The sequence below is a fragment of the Chamaea fasciata genome, unplaced genomic scaffold (assembly GCF_029207755.1).
Source record: "Chamaea fasciata isolate MVZ Bird 193981 ecotype frontalis unplaced genomic scaffold, bChaFas1.0.hap1 SCAF_16, whole genome shotgun sequence".
NCBI classification, from domain to species: Eukaryota; Metazoa; Chordata; class Aves; order Passeriformes; family Sylviidae; genus Chamaea; species Chamaea fasciata.
In genome coordinates, this window is record NW_027094101.1 from 1,969,730 (window position 1) to 1,989,377 (window position 19,648).

Consider the following 19,648-nt stretch of genomic DNA (forward strand, 5'->3'; position numbering starts at 1 on the left):
GACACACAACTCCAAACCAGCAAAGGTTAACAAGGTGGCTCATCAGAGGAGGGGAGAGAAGGACAATCTCTTTAGCTTTCTAATAATAGAAAATGCAGAGGAGATCAAGGCATCTCAGAAATACACTCACATGAACTGCCTTTGGAAAAGCAAGGGCCAAGGCTCATGCCCTTTTGTAGAACCCTCAGTTAGTAGCAACACTTTACCTTGATAGTATCACATGTATGATCTGATTTTCAGTCGGGTTAAGCGCCTGAGGGCTAATTTCTAATTACCTTTAAGTACAGTCACAAGTAGTATTTAGCATATCTAAAAATCATGCTTAACCAAACCAAAATTTTGAACTTTGTCTGTTCTAGCTGGCACACTTTAGCTTTTTCCAAAGTTCATTTGATGTCTTTTTCTCAGCATTAACCAGCACAACCAAAAACCAGTTTTTACATCTCTTCACACAAGTTCTCCCAGAGAAATGTGAACTACAGAAGGTATTGGTAAGAATCTCACTCACAGCAACATTCTGCAATGTTGCTACTTTCCTTCATATTGATATACCACAAGTTCTTTCTCATGTAGCTGATACAAAGAGTTATACATGCATTTTAATTTTCGGCCACTGGAGACATAAATGGTAAGGCAGTAAAAATAAGGCAGTTTACTATGAATAAAAGGACTGTCAGAAATGAGCTCAATCATTTATCCTAATTGGACTCCCAGTCTGGGTCTGTTTAGGACATACTGGTAGCCTGGTAAATATCCTCTTCCACTATTTCAACACTGAATCAAATTCTCTGTAATCAGGAGCACATGTTTTGGCAGAGATGTAATAAGATGAACACACTGTGCTGTTATTGAAGCTATTCTGAAGTTTTCTAAATCAATGCTTTCCTGGTCACTATAAAATGTAAAATATATATTCAGCAAGTACATGCCTGTATAATTGATCAGAGAGGTGCCACTCACTTCAAATGTTTCACCACAGTTGGGCAAGTCTATTTGGGAAAACACTTCTTTTTCACATGCACAGGGGCAGTGACACTCCTGTTACTGAGACCAAAAACTGGTAGGAATGATATTCATGTATTCTTCCATAAGAAAAGAGCTCAACAGGTGCCACGATCAAAGTTTAACAAGAATTATAGAAGTTTTAAGTCATTTCTACAGGTAATTCCTGCTTGCTTTTTCTGTTAATTATTAAAAGACTGTAGTGGTTTAGACATGGAACTGCAACATCATTAGAGTAACAGGTGGGGTGAGATATTGATGCTTTTAAGAATTTCTGTGCTGGCAGACTTGTGTCTGGGTTTGAGAATGTGTAGCCACTAACAGCAGAGTGGAGAAATATGTGAAAGCCAGAAAGACAAAAATAATTACACTTGTCAACAAGTTAGGTTTTCACACACCTGTGCATCTCAATTTGATTGATTATTCAATGTTTTTGAACAAATTACTAACTGTTCCCATCCTGGTGGCTTTTCTTTCCATTACCTCAAGTCTTATTTTTCATTGTCTTTGACTGGCCAAAAGGTGGATATTTTCCTGTATTTTTCAACTACCTGCCAACACTTCATAAATGATTCAAAATTCTACAAAAAAACATCATTCAGAGCGAGAGGAATGTTAACAGCTTCTGCAATCTGGTTCAGAACTAAGTGCATGTGGCTGAAACAAAAGTGGAGAAATTTTGCAGCTGCTAACAATCCACAAATAAAGAAATACAAACAGCCTGGGACAGCACATTAGAAAGTGTTTGAAGTTCACCCTGCCATTCTGTCCATGGAGGATGTCACTGCTCTGAAACCAAGAATACAGGAATCAAAGAACAGTATAAAATTCCAATGCTTCAACTACAAGTAAGGCTGGAGCACAAACCCCTAAATTCAGACCTGCCTGAGGCAGAACACAATGTGAGCACGTTCAATAACACAGTGAAGAATTGTTTCATTATTCAAGATGTTTTCAAGTGAGCTACTACAACAAACCCCATCTGTCTGTCTGTCAAGCAATGTTTCTGGTTGTTGTTGTTATCCCCAAAACTGAAGTGAAACATGTACATGCACACTGAAGAAGGTATCACTGATTAATATTGAATTGTTACACTTCCTGACCAACAGAGTCATCTCATTAGCATGCTTTTTAAGTATTAAACTACTAAAAGACAACCCTCAAAATATGCTATTTGAATAATCAACACAATCCTGTGGATGAATATATATGAAGCTAGTGCTGCTGCTCATTAGCTGATCTCTAATGAAATTATACGGAGAGCTTTAAATTATTAAAATGTGCTATTTCAGTCAGAAACTTAAACACCAAATCCCTGTTAAGCTGGCTCACTCACCTGATAAACATGGAATGCATTGGCAGCTTTTCCACGCAGAAAGACTGAGGGAATCCAAACATTAATAAGAGCACGATTTGATCTGCAGAGAAGAAAAAAAAAAAAACAACTTAAAATAGGGAATCATATTTATGTATAAGAATTGCAAAGCAACTACATGCAGTGATTTAGATAATGATCAAAGTGATCAACAAAGAAACTTTAAATTTCAAATGAAGTAACAGAAAAATTGGAGTTCTGCCTGAACTTTTTACATGTTCTGAATCTAAAAATGTTCCCTAAAACTGACCCAACTGAAAAAATTCCTTCTGCAGGTTTTCTGGGGTTTGGGTTGTTTTGGTTTTTTTTCACAGCATGCATTTGATAACATTTGATTATACACATGAAGCAAAAATTATTCACTTCAACAAATTCAACATTTTCAGCCACAAGCCTCAGGTAAAGTTCATTAAATAACAGAAGAGCAGTGCACAATTATGCAGAAGCCGTTTCCATCCACTCTTTGTCATCCATCTCCAAATTTCTATGATTCAAACACATCAGCTACATTTTAAACCCCTCATCCACAAAAGCAAGATTCATTAGTTTGACTACTAAAGGCAAAATTCCAAATCACAACAGTCTAGAATGATCTGGGGTGGGTTGTTTGTGGGGATTTGGGGGTTTTTCGTAAGCACTGATTAGGAGCTATTCTGTAAAAACGAGGAAATCCATCACATGATGAATAGCAACCAGCACCCATCAAACCCAAAGCACTAAACCCAGGAACTTCTTGGTGCTTTGGCAGAATACCAAGACCCAGGGCACTTAAAAAGTACTCCAAGGGAATCTTCCTAAATCTAAACTCCTTGAGTTCGGCATTATTAACTACACTGGGGCATGGACTGTGCAGCTCTCCATACTTTTTAATAATGGAACACCACAGCTAAGCAGTTATTGGAAATAATACAGGAAAAGCAAATTATTGAATCTGTTTGCTTATTCTCCTTTCCCACAGACAGTATGAAGAGAAAAATTTGTGAATTATGAAACTTACATTTCAAAATCTGACAAACTCTGATCTTCAGATGTTTGACTCAAATCTCCGGGGACCTATATTTACAAAACAGAAATAATTTCCACACAGTGGCTATTATGTTTTCAATTAAGAAAGCATAATATTATATGGAAATTACAATTCAACATCCAATTTTATAAATACCAATAAAGACTATTACTGACAAGCAATAAAAAAAAAAAAATCCAGCAAGAGGATTGTGAACATGTCACCCTTGTGAGTCCTTTATGTTAGAGTTTGCTGCAATTTTGAAAGAAACAATGTGGGGTTTGTAAAAGCATGTAATTCTGAAAGATAAAGAAAATGCAGGAAAGAGCATCATTATTAGGACTTTATGAGCAAAGGATACTACAACAAAGTGTTTTGTGTGTACAAGCAATTTATGGGAAAATACAAAGCCCATAAAACCTACTGAACACTTTTTTTACAACCAGTATGCCATTAAGGGAAGGACATGTGGGCATTTTATTTCAGCTGTGCTCTTATAAAACATTATATAAGTACCAAAGTTCATAATGATGCAATGATGGACCTGCAGAATCAAGGGAAGTAGCAGTTATTAGAAAACCAGCTTGCAAGAGCATTTAGAACTGAAACAGAAAGAGCTTTTTACCTTAGTTTATAGCTAGAATAAACATAAAAAGGTATCCTCTTTCCTTTAAAAGGCAAATGTAAAATGTAAAGTATAATCTAAAATAGTTAAGAGGAAAGGAGTTGTGCAAAGCCAATTCTTCACAGATCTGTTATTCCTTACAAGCCAATAGATATTTCATCATGAGTAGCATGTTTGAGCCTATTGCAGAGGGATATTCTGCAGTGCAATAACCAAACACTCACCGGCCCTCTCAGATCAATTAGCTCTTGTCTCATCTGGAACACCAGAGCTTCCTTGGCCATCAGAGCACGGTGCAGCCTCTCATTGAATTCAATCAGCTCCCCATGCATTTCAGCCACCTGCAAAGCAAAGCAAAGCCAAGCCAAGGAATAATTGTGTTCTGAATTGGGGGGAAAAAACCCAATCCCACCATGTAATTTCTCACATGTATATCAACTTATTTTTACCATACTCTCCAAGTACTGCTAACGCATTCGTTTGAACAGATCATTAAGAACAGATATTGCTATAATTTTGACTCATGCCTTGAAATGTAGTTTTGATATGGAATTGAATAGGAAAAACTACAACTTCATGTCAAATTTTGTTCCTATCACTCAAAATCACATGACAACTGATTTCAATAAAACACTCATTGCCCTCTGTTCTCAGTTTAATTCTTTGATGGATGCAGCACTCAACAGGTACAAACTAATCACAGCATTTTGAACTGGGAGTACTGCAAAATGCACAAACTGCATTAAACTTCGTCAATAATTCATAAGTGATGTATTCTTCACTCTTAGTTGGGGAGTTTTAATAGGATCGGAGGTAGAAGTCAATCGCTCCAGGCAAATCTGTGGGAGGTCAGAAGAGTCTAAATACCAGAGTCAGGCAATGGCACAGGTTGTTCTCACAGGTAAACAGAGTGGCCTCTCTGGGCACTGAGTGTGGCTGTGGCTGTGCTCTGCATGTTAAATCAAGAGAGCAGCAAGTGATGCAGGATGTTCTGAAAGTGCCAGGGGCTGGGGGAGTGAGGAGGATGGAAAGTTCCAGCAGTCAGATGAATACAGTGGGCACTGCTGGGCCCCTCCAATTGCGCTGCCCCAGCAGCATGGTTAAACCTGTTCCTCAGCCACAGCAACGCCTGGAATTTCCTCCTCCTCATATTCCTGTCCAGAGCTGCAGAACAGCAAAGGCAGCAGGGGAACAGCATGAAGGCACAGCTGAACAACATGAACTTCAATCCAGGCACCTCAACAATAGCACAGGGACTGGAACTACTGCCAAGTCTCTTAAGAGTTCATAGTTTCCCTTCTGGAAGCAGTTCTTTACTATCTGTGAATTTCACTATTTTCTTTCCTTGGATTACCCTGCCTTCTCTCTCTTCCCCAGGGAAGTTCCCCAAAATAAAACAGCTGAATTCAGTTTAATTTAGTGCCTGTGTTTGATTTTGTGCTTTGTTCCACACAAACCTGCATCCTTCACAGAATCAAAGCAAACAGAAAAAAACAGCTTCATTTTGACAAGCCAGAATCTGACACCATTGGTTAAAAATAAAAATAAAAAAAAATTTCTGGGGGTGAACTTCAAGCATTCTTTTCCAATTTCTTTTTATATTAGAGGGAGCCCTCCAAATCCAGTAATTCATCACTGTAACATATATGCAAAAGAGAGCGAAACTACACCAACGATATACTAGAGAAAACAATAACGTAATACTATTAACTCTTGATAAATCATTTTCCATACTAGCTTAACCACTGATTCCCATGTAAAGTGGGTGGTGTAACATTTAAGAATACCAGGTTAATATTAACAGGTCAACTGGTAATTCCACATAGCGTGGGCAGGTAGGCAGAACTTCCTTGCATTTCAGGTACAGAGATACAGCACACAACTAGTTGCAAATTCACAGAGAAAAGCTGCAATACTGCTGGTTATCAAAAGCAGTATCAAAATTTACGAGTGGATACAAATCTCAGTGGTTTGCTTATTTGAAAACATGTTTGATTTTATCACAAGAACAAAATCCACACTGATATGTGACTATTTTGTAGCTCTCTGATTTAGATGTCCTTGAAATAACTTTCTACTTGCAGACTCAATTAATATGTAAATTCAACAACTCTCTCAAAACACTACATGTAATGCAAAAATTTATAAGTATCCCTAGCAAAGTTAAATAATAAAAAGGAAATTTAACAGCAAATAAAACACCAAATCACTTGTTCTGTATTATCAAAAGGACAACTGGCAGGTATCACTTATTAGCAAGTAACTTACTTCAATACTTTTCCTTGTCAAAGAAAAATACGTTACCATCACAGCAAATCAAAAGGAGCAATGAATAACAGTATTAATTTAAGTTTCTTTAATTTTTCCTGCATCAAAGTCTGCTAAAACAATAAAGAGGTCTCCTTATAACTATATCCTTTCAGTTACATTTTCATAGAACCACATCTTTCTTTACTCAATCCACAATGCAGCTTAAGCAATAAATTTCCCTGCTGGGACTTCAGTCATCTTCACAGCTGTTTTTCTTCATAACAATATGCTTGAAGCAAAAAAATAAAGGATCGATAAGCTAAGTTCCCCTTGGACAGAGGATCATTGAGATTTGCTCCTTCCCATACAAGAAAACAGTTTAAAGAACCCAAACCCTCCTCACGAAGGTCAAGTGAGGCTAAAATAAACACTTGAGGCTCCACACTAAGAGAACTCTTCGCAGTTGTCAGAAGAAAACCTAAGTGCCTGAGAGTACTGTAGTTACACTGCCCAGCATGACCACACTCAAGAGCAGTCTCCAGAGAAATGACAAAGAAAACATCACTTCATGTTTCACAGCAAAGGACCAAGCAGTTCACTTAAAACAGGCTAGGAATGCTTCACTAAGCATCTAATAGTACAATCTATCTTGGAAGACACATTTCTAGATAGAGAAAAAGACATTTAACAACAATGCAACAATAAAAATAAAATAAATTAAAACTTGCTACAATAAAAAAATAGGAATTTTCTTCCAGAGTGTTTTATTTGAACCCAAGATTTTTTTTTTAATACCGTTTGCAACTAAGACTTCATAGAAGTTTTTGTCAATTGTGTCCAGTCCTACCAGTGGTTACTGAGACTGACACTGTTTGTCACGCTCAGAACCTTAAAAAAGAGTTGTCACAGGGGTGACATCCTGTTTGGAGTATGTGAAGATACTGTTGGAGACTAATAAATGCAACAGATGTAGTCCCCCTCTTCCCAATATCACTGGCAAGAAAGCTTTCCCTGTTAGGAAAAGTACTTTTAATTATCCAGGGCTTGTCAACACTGACATTGCCACAAACTCAGAAGTGTCAGCAACAAACTCCTGAGCACGCAGAACAAACTGCACAGAACAGAGGGAAGGAGTCAGAAGAACTCAACCAAAAGTAAGCATTAGGGAGAGAATTAGGTTCACATGGTCCTATGAGAATAGGATAACCAAGTATGAATGTTTTAGAAGAACTGTATGAAGATTTTGATCCATGACCTGCATTTTTAGTCATCTTCATGTTAAACAGTTAATGTGGGTATCCAGTTTCAGGGTATTTTGGGCAAGAGAAAGATATAGAGAATTGTTTTACTTTTTATAAAAATGTTCTTTTAATATTTGATAGCAGATATGGGTATTAGATACTAATATTTCATTACAATTAGATACTAAATTTCATTACTTTTGTCTTAAAAATAATTTGCATTCAAATTTAGGATGAAACCCTAATCAATTTTCTCTTTTTCTTTAATGGATTTTACATTAATCTCAAAAGTAAATCTTGCCTTAGGAACTTTTTCTACCATGACCATATCAGCAGTAGTAGTAGCTTGTATCAGCCATTTCCTTACTGCAGCATTCAATAAGCAATACAAAAATGAAACATGTTTTGCAATCAAAAACCATCATGAAAGCACAGAAAAAGCCACAGATTTCACTATGTCCTGACCTTAAATAAAGCTCCTCTGCCAACACAGCCATGCCTGTAATTATGTAACTTACACAAAACCTCAAATCTATTGTCTGTGATGGTTTCAACTTCACTACCAGCAGTTAAAACCTGAAGAAACTTGCTTATTCATTTAAACCTTCATTCAAATGTCAGCATATAAAAGTGTAACCCTGTTAGGAAAAGTACTTTTAATTATCTGAGGTTTTTTTATTTTTAAAGAAAAAAAATCGGATTTATCTTTCACATTCCTGAGGGAAAAAAATAACTAAGCAAAGAAACTATTTAAGCGTCAAACCTTGTTTTACAATTACAGTTCCATAAGATCTGTGCAGTACAAACTTTACCTCAATCAATTTCCTTTCATAAGAGCTGGCCAGTTCTTCATTGTTTTCTACTTGCTTTTGCTCTGGAATTGTAAATTCACCATCAGTGCTCCAAATGTTTGGCAGAACTATAACAAAGAGACACCTCAAATTAAAGAGTCGAATTCCATAAACATCCAAGACAGCCTGTTTAGAAATAATAGCTCTATAAGAAACAGTTATTAAAAACACTGGAACAGACCATAATATTAAACACTATTACAAGTACCAAAATACAGATGCTGCAGGGACCCTTTTTTTTTTGTAAGAAATATTTAGACTGGAATCTTAACAGTGAAAAATGTCAACCAAAAGCATTTGGCTGTTCTGTGACTAGAGTTGTCTAATATTTGCAGTACCTGCAATTCCTGCCTGAAGTCTTCTAAAACTAAGCTTACACTTCTCCTTTAAGCCTTTTTTTTACTGGGTTTCTAAAATATCTTTTCATATTACTTGCACAAACTGCTTACACATCATAGAAATTACAGAAAATAGGGCTGAGAATGAACACTGCATGCAGTATTTCATGATTTTGCATCAAGCAGAATCAGCTGGAATTATTCCATTCCTGACAGTTAATTGTCTGATTTCTTCCTAAAAACTTCCAAGAAGGGAGATAACATGCTTCCCTGCACAACCTATTTAAATTTAGGTATTCTTTTCACAAAGGTTTTCCTGATAGCCAATCAAACTTCCTTCACCTGCTATGTCAACCCATTACTTCTTCTTTTATCTGTAGTGAATGAAAACTATTTACATATTTGAAGATCACTTTAAGGCCTATTCTGAGTAAATCTCCTCCAAGTTCCACAAAATCCAATTCAACTTTTCCTCATAGCTCATGAATTTCTAAGAAAACAAGCTAACACACAAAAGTAATGCCCTAACAGAAGAGAAGTTGAACAAATGATTTCACCATTCTCCAAAATCTGAACAATATATACAACCACTGAAAGGTCACAGGAAAGACCATAATTTATCTGACTAAATATTCTTAAGTCTAAGGACTGATTCTTGCTTTGGGGAAGAATTTAGAAGTTTATTATTATTAAAGTGAATTTGAAAGCTATTTTAAGATCTTTTTCTTCTAAATGTTGCTTCAAGTTCTTCAGCCAGACCTCTAAGATCAGCATTTTTATATAAATATTCTATCTAAGCAGGTTTAAAAAATGGTACAGAGCCAACTCCTGCTGATGGCTGAGAAATCAAGATGCTCATTTATTAAATATTTAAATACCAATATCCAACAGCCCAGGCTACAGCAGTGATCACTCATTTTGAAAGCTGATAGTTCTGACTTTTGGGTAATTTATTTATAATTGCATTTGCTGAGTGGGGTTTTTAGGCCTTTTTAAGTCTCCACAAGGCAAAGTATCAAGCTGAGTTTCATTTATTATTTTAGGAAACTATTTAAAAGCTGTACTCAATAGCATTTGATCTGATTATTGTAGCAAACATGTAGAGTCTTCATTATTTATAGTGATAAAAATAACAGCAGAAGGCAGATTTATTCTCTTTCAAAACAGAGCCACAGAAAAATTGTATTCTAAAATCTACAATGCATTTAAGACTTTTGTTTTCATACCATTCAGAAGATTAATTATAATTAAAATTACTCATTACATATACAAACCATGGGTGCAATAGTTTCTATAAATCTGGTAAAAGAATAAACTCCTTATGTTTCACTCCTTTTTTGCAGCAGTTCTCAGGGATTGTTTACATGCTTATGTTTTTTGAGTCAGAGACCTCAGTACTACTAAAATTTTACCTAAATTTTCAATGGCAGCTAAGGAAAAAAATTTAGTTTTACAGAAATTCAACACGTGAAGTTAGAATGTAAGAAAATTTTATTATAAATATTGCATGTAGCTGAAATTTATTCTGCTCACTGGTGATAAATATTATAGAAAATTACTGTGGATGGATTAAATATCTTTCCAGCATAAAGCATATGTGTGCTCATTTTTAGAAATGTTGGTACTGTTCCATCCCACTTTTTCATCTATAAAATCTGACCATCCTACTCAGTTTCTATTCTTATCACTCACTAATCTGCATAATTTTAACACAGTGGAATATAGCTAGCCTAGGAATATTTTTTTTTTCTTTTCCTATAATTATACTCTTCGTGGAAACTGTCACTACCTAATGAAGGATAATTTCTGCTATTATAGGAAGCCTAAGCCATGCTTTTCGTGAATAATTCCTAATATGAATCACTACACTCCAGCAAAGTCGGAAGTAAAAACATGTGTTCTCACTAACAAATATCCTTTTAGGGATGAATGAAGCTTTGAAACCCCAGAGAAGTACAGTGGCTAACCCTAAAGAACAGCAGTATTCATTCATACAGCCACTTATACGACCAAAATATTCACAATTTAAAAAATTAGACAGATGGTGCCAATTTGTGAAAATCCCTCTCAGCTCTTTGAACACCTTCTGTAACGAGTGGAAATCCAGATCCCACCAGGAGAGGATTTAGAATCAAGACACCATTTTAGCCCCTCATGGATGCTTCTATCACAGACCAGAAAAGACAAACAGGTAAAACTGCTGGTAACTTCACTCAGTTTCTTTCACATATAAAATCTGATCATTACTACTCAGTACAGAGTCTATTTCAAACAGTCTGCAAATACTGATCTCCAAAACAACAGTATAATCTAGAGATTAATTTATTTTTATATTCCAGTATCACATCAATTCACAGATTTTTATTTAAGCTAAATTTTCACCTGACAGCTTTTTCTGGAAAATTTCTTACTGAAAAAAAGTAAGATCACCTCAGCTACCAGAAAATTATCTGTAAAAATGAGTATAAAAATCTACATCGGTGTTTTTCTAAACAGGAAAATACATCAAATATGGTATTTTCACTTTTGGGAGATATTACTCCCTCAATGACAGCATACAGAAAGACAAAACCTGTGTATGGATTCCTTTCCCCTGTATTTTATCCTTACCTTCCACTGTTTGACCTTCTCTTCTGAGCATCTGGACAGCTCCTACGTACTTCTTAAGCTGCACTTTGAGCACCTCATTTTCTCTATTGATAAAAAAAAACAGAATAAATAAATATTATTGTTCTCTCAAAACAGATGAAAAGTCCTTTTCAATGGAAACAAACAGATTCTGTTATGATGAGCTTTACCTAAGTTGTGCCACCATGATGCAAGGAAAAAAAAACCTTACACATTAAATAATACATCAGCAGCAGAGTAGCAGGAAGATTAGTTTTCCAGGACCACATAAACACATCAGTGAAACAGATTATCTCATAATCAAACACTTCCCAACCATTTTTTAGCTTAGAATTTCTATACTGTGGTATATTGATGGCAAACAAACTACACGGTCTATCGAAATCAACCATCAACTAAAACGTAAGGACAAGATACTACACAAGGGAATTCAGAATGGCCAATGTAAAATGAGATCATCATTTTACTAATTTTCATCAATTGCAAGCAAATTTAGAAGCAGGCTTTATCATTGTAAGAAAATGGCAGCACTTCAGCAACAATATTCAAGGCAAAAGTTTCCACAAACCATTCCTAAACGAAAACCGTGAGACAAGAAATTTAGCTAATCCCTTCAGCTGTCATATTTCAGTGCCTGTCCCTGTCTCACTTCTCTTTGGAGTGCACAAGAATTCAAACCAGGTACTACCATGGCTCCACTTAACAACATTAAGCACCTTAGCGTATATTTGGGCAGAAATAAAAAGGGCTCCAACTGATTGATTTTAAAAAAAGCTGACAAATTACGTATCGGAAAATTCAATTTTCTGCCTAAGTCCATTCAGTTAAGCAAGTATGACAGAAAAGTTTATACTGAAGAAATGTAACAAAAACGTGTTTCCAGACTGTGAATTCAAACAACTTTTATTCTTCTTTAAGAAAATATGAAGGTAGAAATATGTAGGTTCCACAAACACGGCACAACACACAGAGAACGCCACAAGCCTTTAGAGAGAGGAGGAAATTTGGGCCAGCCAAGGCCATGCTCCAGGCACTAAGGAACCTGGAACACAGCACAGAAAGCTGCAAATAGATGAAACACCAAAAAAAAAAAAAAAAGGTCATTTTATTAATTGGAATTTATTTAGGAATTTAAAATATTCAAAAAAACATGTAGGTATGTTTGATGATCCTTATACTAGATATAAACACACAAAATATACATATATATATATATATATATACACACTCACACAAACTGCTGCTGTGAGCAATGCTACACTGCTCCTATAGGGAACTTTGACTGGCACAATATTCCCATTCCTATGGATTTCAATTCAGTTTGCTGAACTTTGTTACCTCAATTTTATTCAGCATTTTAGTAGGAGGTTGCTAAATAATTGAGTGGCTATTGATTGCTCAACAATCGAATTTTAAGAGTCCTTGATGATTTTATGCATTTGATGATATTTTTCATTTCTGAGACTACAAAGAACAAATCGGTTTTTCCACCAGAGATAGATGCTGACATTCAGATTAAGGGAAAAAAAAAATTAAAAACATAGTTTCATCCTATATATTCTATTAAAACAAACTTAATTAATTAATTAATGAAAAAATTCCATGACAGCTAAACAAAAAGGTTTCTTACCAGAACTGAAAGGATGTCTGCATGAAAATAACTGTGTACAGTTACAATTTACTGAGCATTAAGGATTCTTATGAAATAAGCATGCATCACCTCATTTCTATATATGAGAATAGACTCAGTACCTTCTGTCAGTACTGTGACAGCTTTTTTAAAAATCCATTTTTTACTACTGTGCCTTAAAACGGACTTCAATTTTACAGATGAAGTTGACAAAGACTTTAATTCACTTAAGGTTTTTGATACAAGACTGAAATTCAAAGCAGGATACTTTGGCCCAGTGACAATTTTCTAATATGCCTTTTTTTCAGGTTATTACTTCTCATTCTTTGACATCTCTCTCTCATTAGTACTATTGAGCTGGGTTTCAAAGAGAGCCCATCCTGATGTATATGAATTCACATAGTTCTTTTAATCAGAGCATATTTTAAAAACAATTAGTAATATTTAAAAAGTCCTTAATGAGTTCAAGAGGCACTTTATCAGATATATTCCTACCAAGAATTCCAGAGGAGGAGAAATTCCTGTGCAGGAGTTAAGGGTCAGATCTGCAGACTGAAGGATGTTGAATGCCTCTGTATGCAGGCCCTGCTGTACTCCTTCAGTGTATCCAAGCTACAACAACTAACCTAAGCAGAACTGTTCACCTGTAATGAGCCCAGAGACCAACACAATGTTTTCAGCACCTTTAAAGTGCTCCAAATAGTTCCACATCTTGTGCTGAAGAATAAGCAACAAGACTGTAAGTACAAGTTAAAGGGTAGAGAGGAAGAAGAAAAAAAAAAAAAAAGAAAAAGAAAAAGAAATCAAGCTGAAATAGCCAGGAAAACAAAGGCAGAACTGCACCACTAAAAGGACATCCTTCTCCAAAACCACTGTGATAACAAATTTCCCTGCCTGATCACTTCTTCCATTTAATAAGCTGAAAGACAGATGGTTAAATGAGCTGATACAGGGGGAAATGACAATGACAGAGGATGGCAATGTAGTATTCCCACAAATTACTCTTTTTGCTCAAATAGCACAGGTCTAGTGAGTGTTGTTGATAAAGCTTTATAGCATATATATAGGAATGATCAATTATATACTAAATGTAAGTTGTCAAATACCTTCAATTCCCTGCCTATTTTTGAATCAAAAATAATGATGCTTCCTCTTTATTTTATTATTTTAAAATTAGCATTTAAGGAAACCCTGTCTGAAAGAAAATCAAAACTTCTGTCAGAATGGTAATTTTTTTCAGCAGCATAAAACAAGTTTGCATTTAGGAAACACGTACTTGCCTGTTTTGCATCTAGGGAACAAACATAGAGCACTCAGGTTTTGTTGCAGACAAAGAGGCCTTATAGGACTTTATTTTCTTAGATCTTAATAGGAAAAAAAAAAAAACAAAAAAAAAAACAAACAAAAAAAAAACCCAAACAAAACTCCACCACACATCTCCTCATCTCCTTCTTGGAAATGATATAAAAATTCTCTAGGGCTTCTGTGAAATGAGCATAGTAAGAATTTGAAAAAGAGTAATTTCTCATGTATCTCAAGTATAGTAGCCTAAATGCAATTAAGCTTCTGGCACAAATATCAGATTCTAGCAATTCTTTCTTTGAATTCTTTCATTCTTTCTATGAAGCTTACTCTAGAAAAGTGTCTTATTCCTAAATTCAGCATTGGAGAAAATTTAAAAAAAAAAAAAAAATTACACAAAACAAACAAACTACAAGAATCCAAGAGATGTCTGCGCTTTGATAAAAAAGTAAACATTTTTCAGAAATACTATAAAGGTATGAAATATCCAAACAATAAAAGAACCTGCAGGAACTAAGAATTAATTGAAATAAACAATGTCCTGCTACAATATGTAGAATCTAAAGCAGGGGCTGAGCCATGGGACTTCAGAGATGCCTTCTAAACGGAACGATTCTACTACTAGGAGATGCAAGATCACAGTTAATTGTCATCAAATACAACTAAATCAGGCAAATTCTAATTGTTACTCATGGAAGTGGAAGTTGAACTGTATATAATACAATGGGATTACATAATAAAACCAATCTCCAGAAGAAACTGCATGGAGGAATAATGTGCTAAACTGCACTGCTTGTCATGGGCTGGGGCTGCAGCTGAAGCAGGGCCACCACTGAAACCTTTGCCCTGGCTGGGGGCTCACTCAGAGATGGAGGCTGGGTGGTTGTCACCTTGTTTAGTTCTTCCCCTTCCTCCTCCTCAGGCTGCAGCTGCTTCTCCTCCTCCTGCCCTCACTGATGCCGTGCTGCCAAATATTCTTCCTCATCCACTTCTTCCTCCTGCTCCCTCTAGGAAGCTCCTTTGTCCCTTATTAAATGGGCTGACTTCCACTTGCAGTATTTTTTGTCATGTATAGGAGCTACTGATGACTTGTGACATGTCACCAACTAACTAAGCAGGAAGAAGAAGTCATTTAATATAGGAATATTCAAATTAGTTTTCACAAGCAGGAACAAGAGATGCGCTCCTCTCTCTAAGAAGCTGCTTAAGGGAAGTGACGGAATCATTTCAAGATGTATCACACATCATTTCATCCATCACTGAAGGGCTATGGCTGTGAAAGAAATGTTGTAAAACAGAATAACAGAAATGCCAAATCCAAAAGCACTGTGGTTTAAGCAATACAGACAGTAGACAGAGGAGGCACATTAGGTTACAGACTCTACAGTAAACAGGAAGTATGTAGCACTGGAAGATAAAGTAGAGCCAAATTCTCATCCCTCATTTCCCCACACAGTGCATTTTCATCTTCTCTATCTGCTTTTCTTGCTACAAAGCCTGTCCTTTGTAATATGCTTTCCTCCAACATTGCTGAATATAGTCTAAGAATATGCAATCTGAGATTATCCAATTTCACAGTCAACTTCAATAAATTCCTTTGCCTTGCAAAGAGATGTAATAGTATTCCACACAGAACAGAAAAATCTCAATTAAAAAACTTCAGTATTGCCAAGAAGCCACTGGCACAATATGTCCATGCAATTTGAGAAAGGTTCATTGACAAGAACAACAGAAAAAAAAAACCTCAACAAAAAAACCCTGAAACAACATTATACTAGAGAGACTACTGAGTGTGTTCTATCAGAAGACTAGCAAATAGGTGGAACCTGAGCCTGCTCCTTTTGGAACAATATAACAACTGTTAGGAAAGAGCTATTCAAGTATTTCACATGGAGCAACGAGATTACCATTATTTGCAACTAAGCTGACCTAAGACTTTGTCCATTTTTCAAAGAGAAACTGGGAAACTTGGGAAAATGTCTCTCAGTAAACTAGCATTTTGTCTAGGAGGCCAGAGACTCTTGGGAGAGTCCAGGAGAACAGCTGAATAATTGCAGATTTCCAGAAGCCATCATTTCAGCACTGACTGATGTGTCACTGAAATTTGTGTTCTCAAAGCCTTCAGGAAGCTATTTATGTCAAATTCTTCAAAAGAGCTTTGGGGACACACACAAATATCAGCTCTCATAATCTGAAAAATATTCATTCATCAAATCACAACAGTCAGATTGTTACTGAATGATTTCCCTTGCCTTAAAATATTCAGAACATTACAACTGAGGAAAATTTTCTACTCGGGTCATGTGATCAATTGTTTTCAAGGGAAACAGGAGATTTCACTACTTCAAACTATCTGAAACTCAGTTTCCTCTTACTCACCTAGTGTATTACGCAGTATTCACAAAGGAATTCCAAACTTTTTTTTTTACTTCAAATTCTTTAGATTATTCAGCTTGCTCAACTTCTTGGTTTAAAATATTATTTATTTAAAAAAATTACTACTCTTATTGCAGCAGCAGCATCTACAGCATACAAAGTGAACCAAAAAATTTAGAAAAAAAGCCAATATTCCAAAGAAACTACTCACAAAGTATCTTATGTTAGGATGTAAGAAGATGAGCTGCAATGAATCATTAAAGAAATGCCTCCCAAGTCCAAAGTAACTGGTGACACATGAATTTTTCATGCCCCAGCAGGTCCCAACACGGTTTTTATCACATGACAAGGCAAACTGACTTTCAGAAGAGCAATCAACACAACGCACCCATTAAGCAATAAGAGGAATTACACAGACTTGTTTAAAAATACTTCATTAGTCTAAGTGAGCATCTTTTCAGGCCTGGTTATAAAAGCTCCTTATCTATTCTTTAAAGAGGTATGTGCATGACAAATATCTGATTCACCCATATGTCACTGCAAATGCTAAAACTGTGGGGGAAGTGAGTCAAAGAAATATGAATATACAACTCCTATAACCTGAAACATGAATATTAAATGATGAAGTATTTGCATTGTCTCTCTTGCCTTACAGCACAGGAACGTCAAACCCACTTATTCATATCTCTCCCTCCCTCAAAGCAAGTCGTTTGGCTTGATGTGCCATCAAAAGCAGAATTAGTAGTGTCCTAAATACCTTTATTTTTAAGAAAGCTTTATATTTATCATTTTCAAATAGGCAATAAAAAGCTTAAAGGAATCTCAGCTGTGGTACTTTGTGATTGACACTAAACACACTCTGCCTGTGCATGCAGAAAACAAACACCTCTCTCTGGGTAAGGCAGATTATTTAACTCTTGGATTGTTTGTTTACTATATAGATGAATCACCCCCAAGATCTTACACATCATGGTTACTCTAGAGCTTATTTTGAATTGTAAGAAGCAAATCACACTATTACAGCAGCATTTACCTTCAAAAGTCTTCCTTAAACTGAATCCCATTCAGACAAGGAGAGGGTTAAAATTCTTTCCGTTTCACTGCAACAGGAAGTCAAGCTGAGGGCAACTCAATGCTGGGGCCAAAGCTGTTTAACACCTTAACATCACCTGGATGCTGGGCCAGAGCACACCCTCAGCAAGGTCACAAACACAGAACTGAGGAGGAGAAACTCTGCTGCCATCCAGGGGGACAGGGACAGGCTGGAGAACTGGACTCAGAAATATCTGTGAAGTTCAACAAGGGTAAATGCAGAGTCCTGCATTTGGGGAGAAAGAGCTTGGGACAGCCAGGCAATGCTGGAGGGCTGGCACACACCTGTGTGGAGGAAGATCTGGGAGCCCTGGGGGACAGGCAGCTGAGCATGAGCCTTCAACAACCCCTCCATGGCAAAGTAAGCCAAGAGCAGCCTGGGCCCCACTAGGCACAGCATTGCCAACAAGTCACTGCCAACAGTGCTGCCCAAAGGGGCTGGGGAGTCTCCATCTGTGCAGATATTCAAAACTTGACTGGAAATGGTCCTGAGAAACCTGTTCCAGCTGACCTTTCTGGAGCTGTGGGGAAAACAGCTGCACCACTTCCGAGCTTGGTACTCACTTGTTGATAATGTTTAGCAACAGCTATTGCTTGAAATAGGATTTTAGTCCTAAATCACTTCTGCAAACTTAGCTACTGGAAAATGATTTCCCTTGCATTCAGACTCTGTTATTCCCTTGTTCCCCTGCAGTTACTTTTTGAGGCATTTTCAGCACTTCTTACCGTGCCAAGGCTTGGACCTTTGCAGCATGGCGCTCTTCCTGTTCTGCCACCTTCCTTCTGCAGTTCTCCATCTCCTGCCTCAGTGCTGCAGAATGCTCCATCTCTGCATCAAGCAGATTCCGCAGGGATCTGCAGGAAGGCAACAGCCTCTCTTTAGAACACTGCACACACTACCTGGTAATTAGAGTACACTCTAAGAATCACAGAGGAGGTTGCCTGAATGATACCACTGCCGTCATCCTAAAATTTCACTATTCAGTTGAGCAAATTCACCCGATTTGATTATACACAGATATGAAAAGCTACAAGGAAAAAGCAGTTGCAAATGCTGACTATTAATTGGTATCACTATCTTGTCAACAAACCCAAAGGACAACCTATTACGGGATCTACTGGACCAGCACGCAGAAAGAATTTGTTGAAGAATTTCTTTTTTAAAAAAGTTTGTAAGCTGTTTTCAGTACTTCAGTGCAAGTCCATACATCTTGGGAATAATCTATAAGCAATATATTTATAGCAGGACAGGCAGGGCTCTTGCCTCTGCCAAGTGCACTGCCACAGACCTCTGTGAAAAAACGCTTGATGAGATAGCAAAGGTCAGCATGATGCATAATGGTAAAACCCAAAGCATCCTGGTCCTTCTGCCAAAAAAGCCCACAAAGCTGAATGAGGCAATAACTTGCAATTATGGGAGTGGGAAGAATAGGAGGAAGGAAAATAGGATCTGTTGGTAGGCTCAGCATTAAAAAAACCCAGAATACCGATAGGAAAATATGAATTACCAAAATAGCCCCACTAAAGCACTGAATACATTTGTATTTTCATTCATCTAACTATGTGTTTCAATAAACTAAATAAATACAAAGTATGTTTGATGGCATTTTATATAAGCAACTGAACATTTCGACATTTACATCATCATTTTGCCCCAAGTGAACATAAAGACAGTCAGAAATGAAAGTCACTTTCAGCATTACATTGTCAGCCATCCTACATAACTTCTTCACCACAAGGAAAAAACCAGAAATTTTCGGAATATTTGTATTAGGAGAAACTTTTGCTCATTTGGAAAGCTATCTTAAGAGAGCTTCAGAATCTTCTGGCTATAAGGGTTGGTTTTGAAAAAACTTCAACTGCAAAGCTCCCAAGGTACAAAGAGCTACCTGATTCAAACTAAAAGCAAAAATTTGCCCTCAAAACACAACA

The 19,648-nt window shown here is 36.5% G+C and overlaps 1 protein-coding gene across 2 annotated transcripts in view; it reads right to left on the minus strand.

Moving 5' to 3' along the window:
* Nucleotides 1–19,648, minus strand: part of SNX29 (sorting nexin 29) — a 97,538-nt gene that overhangs the window by 52,246 nt on the left and 25,644 nt on the right. For both annotated transcript variants that reach the window (XM_066198506.1, XM_066198507.1), the window contains 6 exons: nucleotides 18,443–18,571; nucleotides 11,299–11,381; nucleotides 8,312–8,418; nucleotides 4,233–4,349; nucleotides 3,375–3,430; nucleotides 2,339–2,420 (listed from right to left, as the gene is read on the minus strand). In XM_066198506.1, coding sequence (XP_066054603.1) covers nucleotides 2,339–2,420; nucleotides 3,375–3,430; nucleotides 4,233–4,349; nucleotides 8,312–8,418; nucleotides 11,299–11,381; nucleotides 18,443–18,571 — 574 coding nt within the window. The remainder of the gene's footprint in view (nucleotides 1–2,338; nucleotides 2,421–3,374; nucleotides 3,431–4,232; nucleotides 4,350–8,311; nucleotides 8,419–11,298; nucleotides 11,382–18,442; nucleotides 18,572–19,648) is intronic.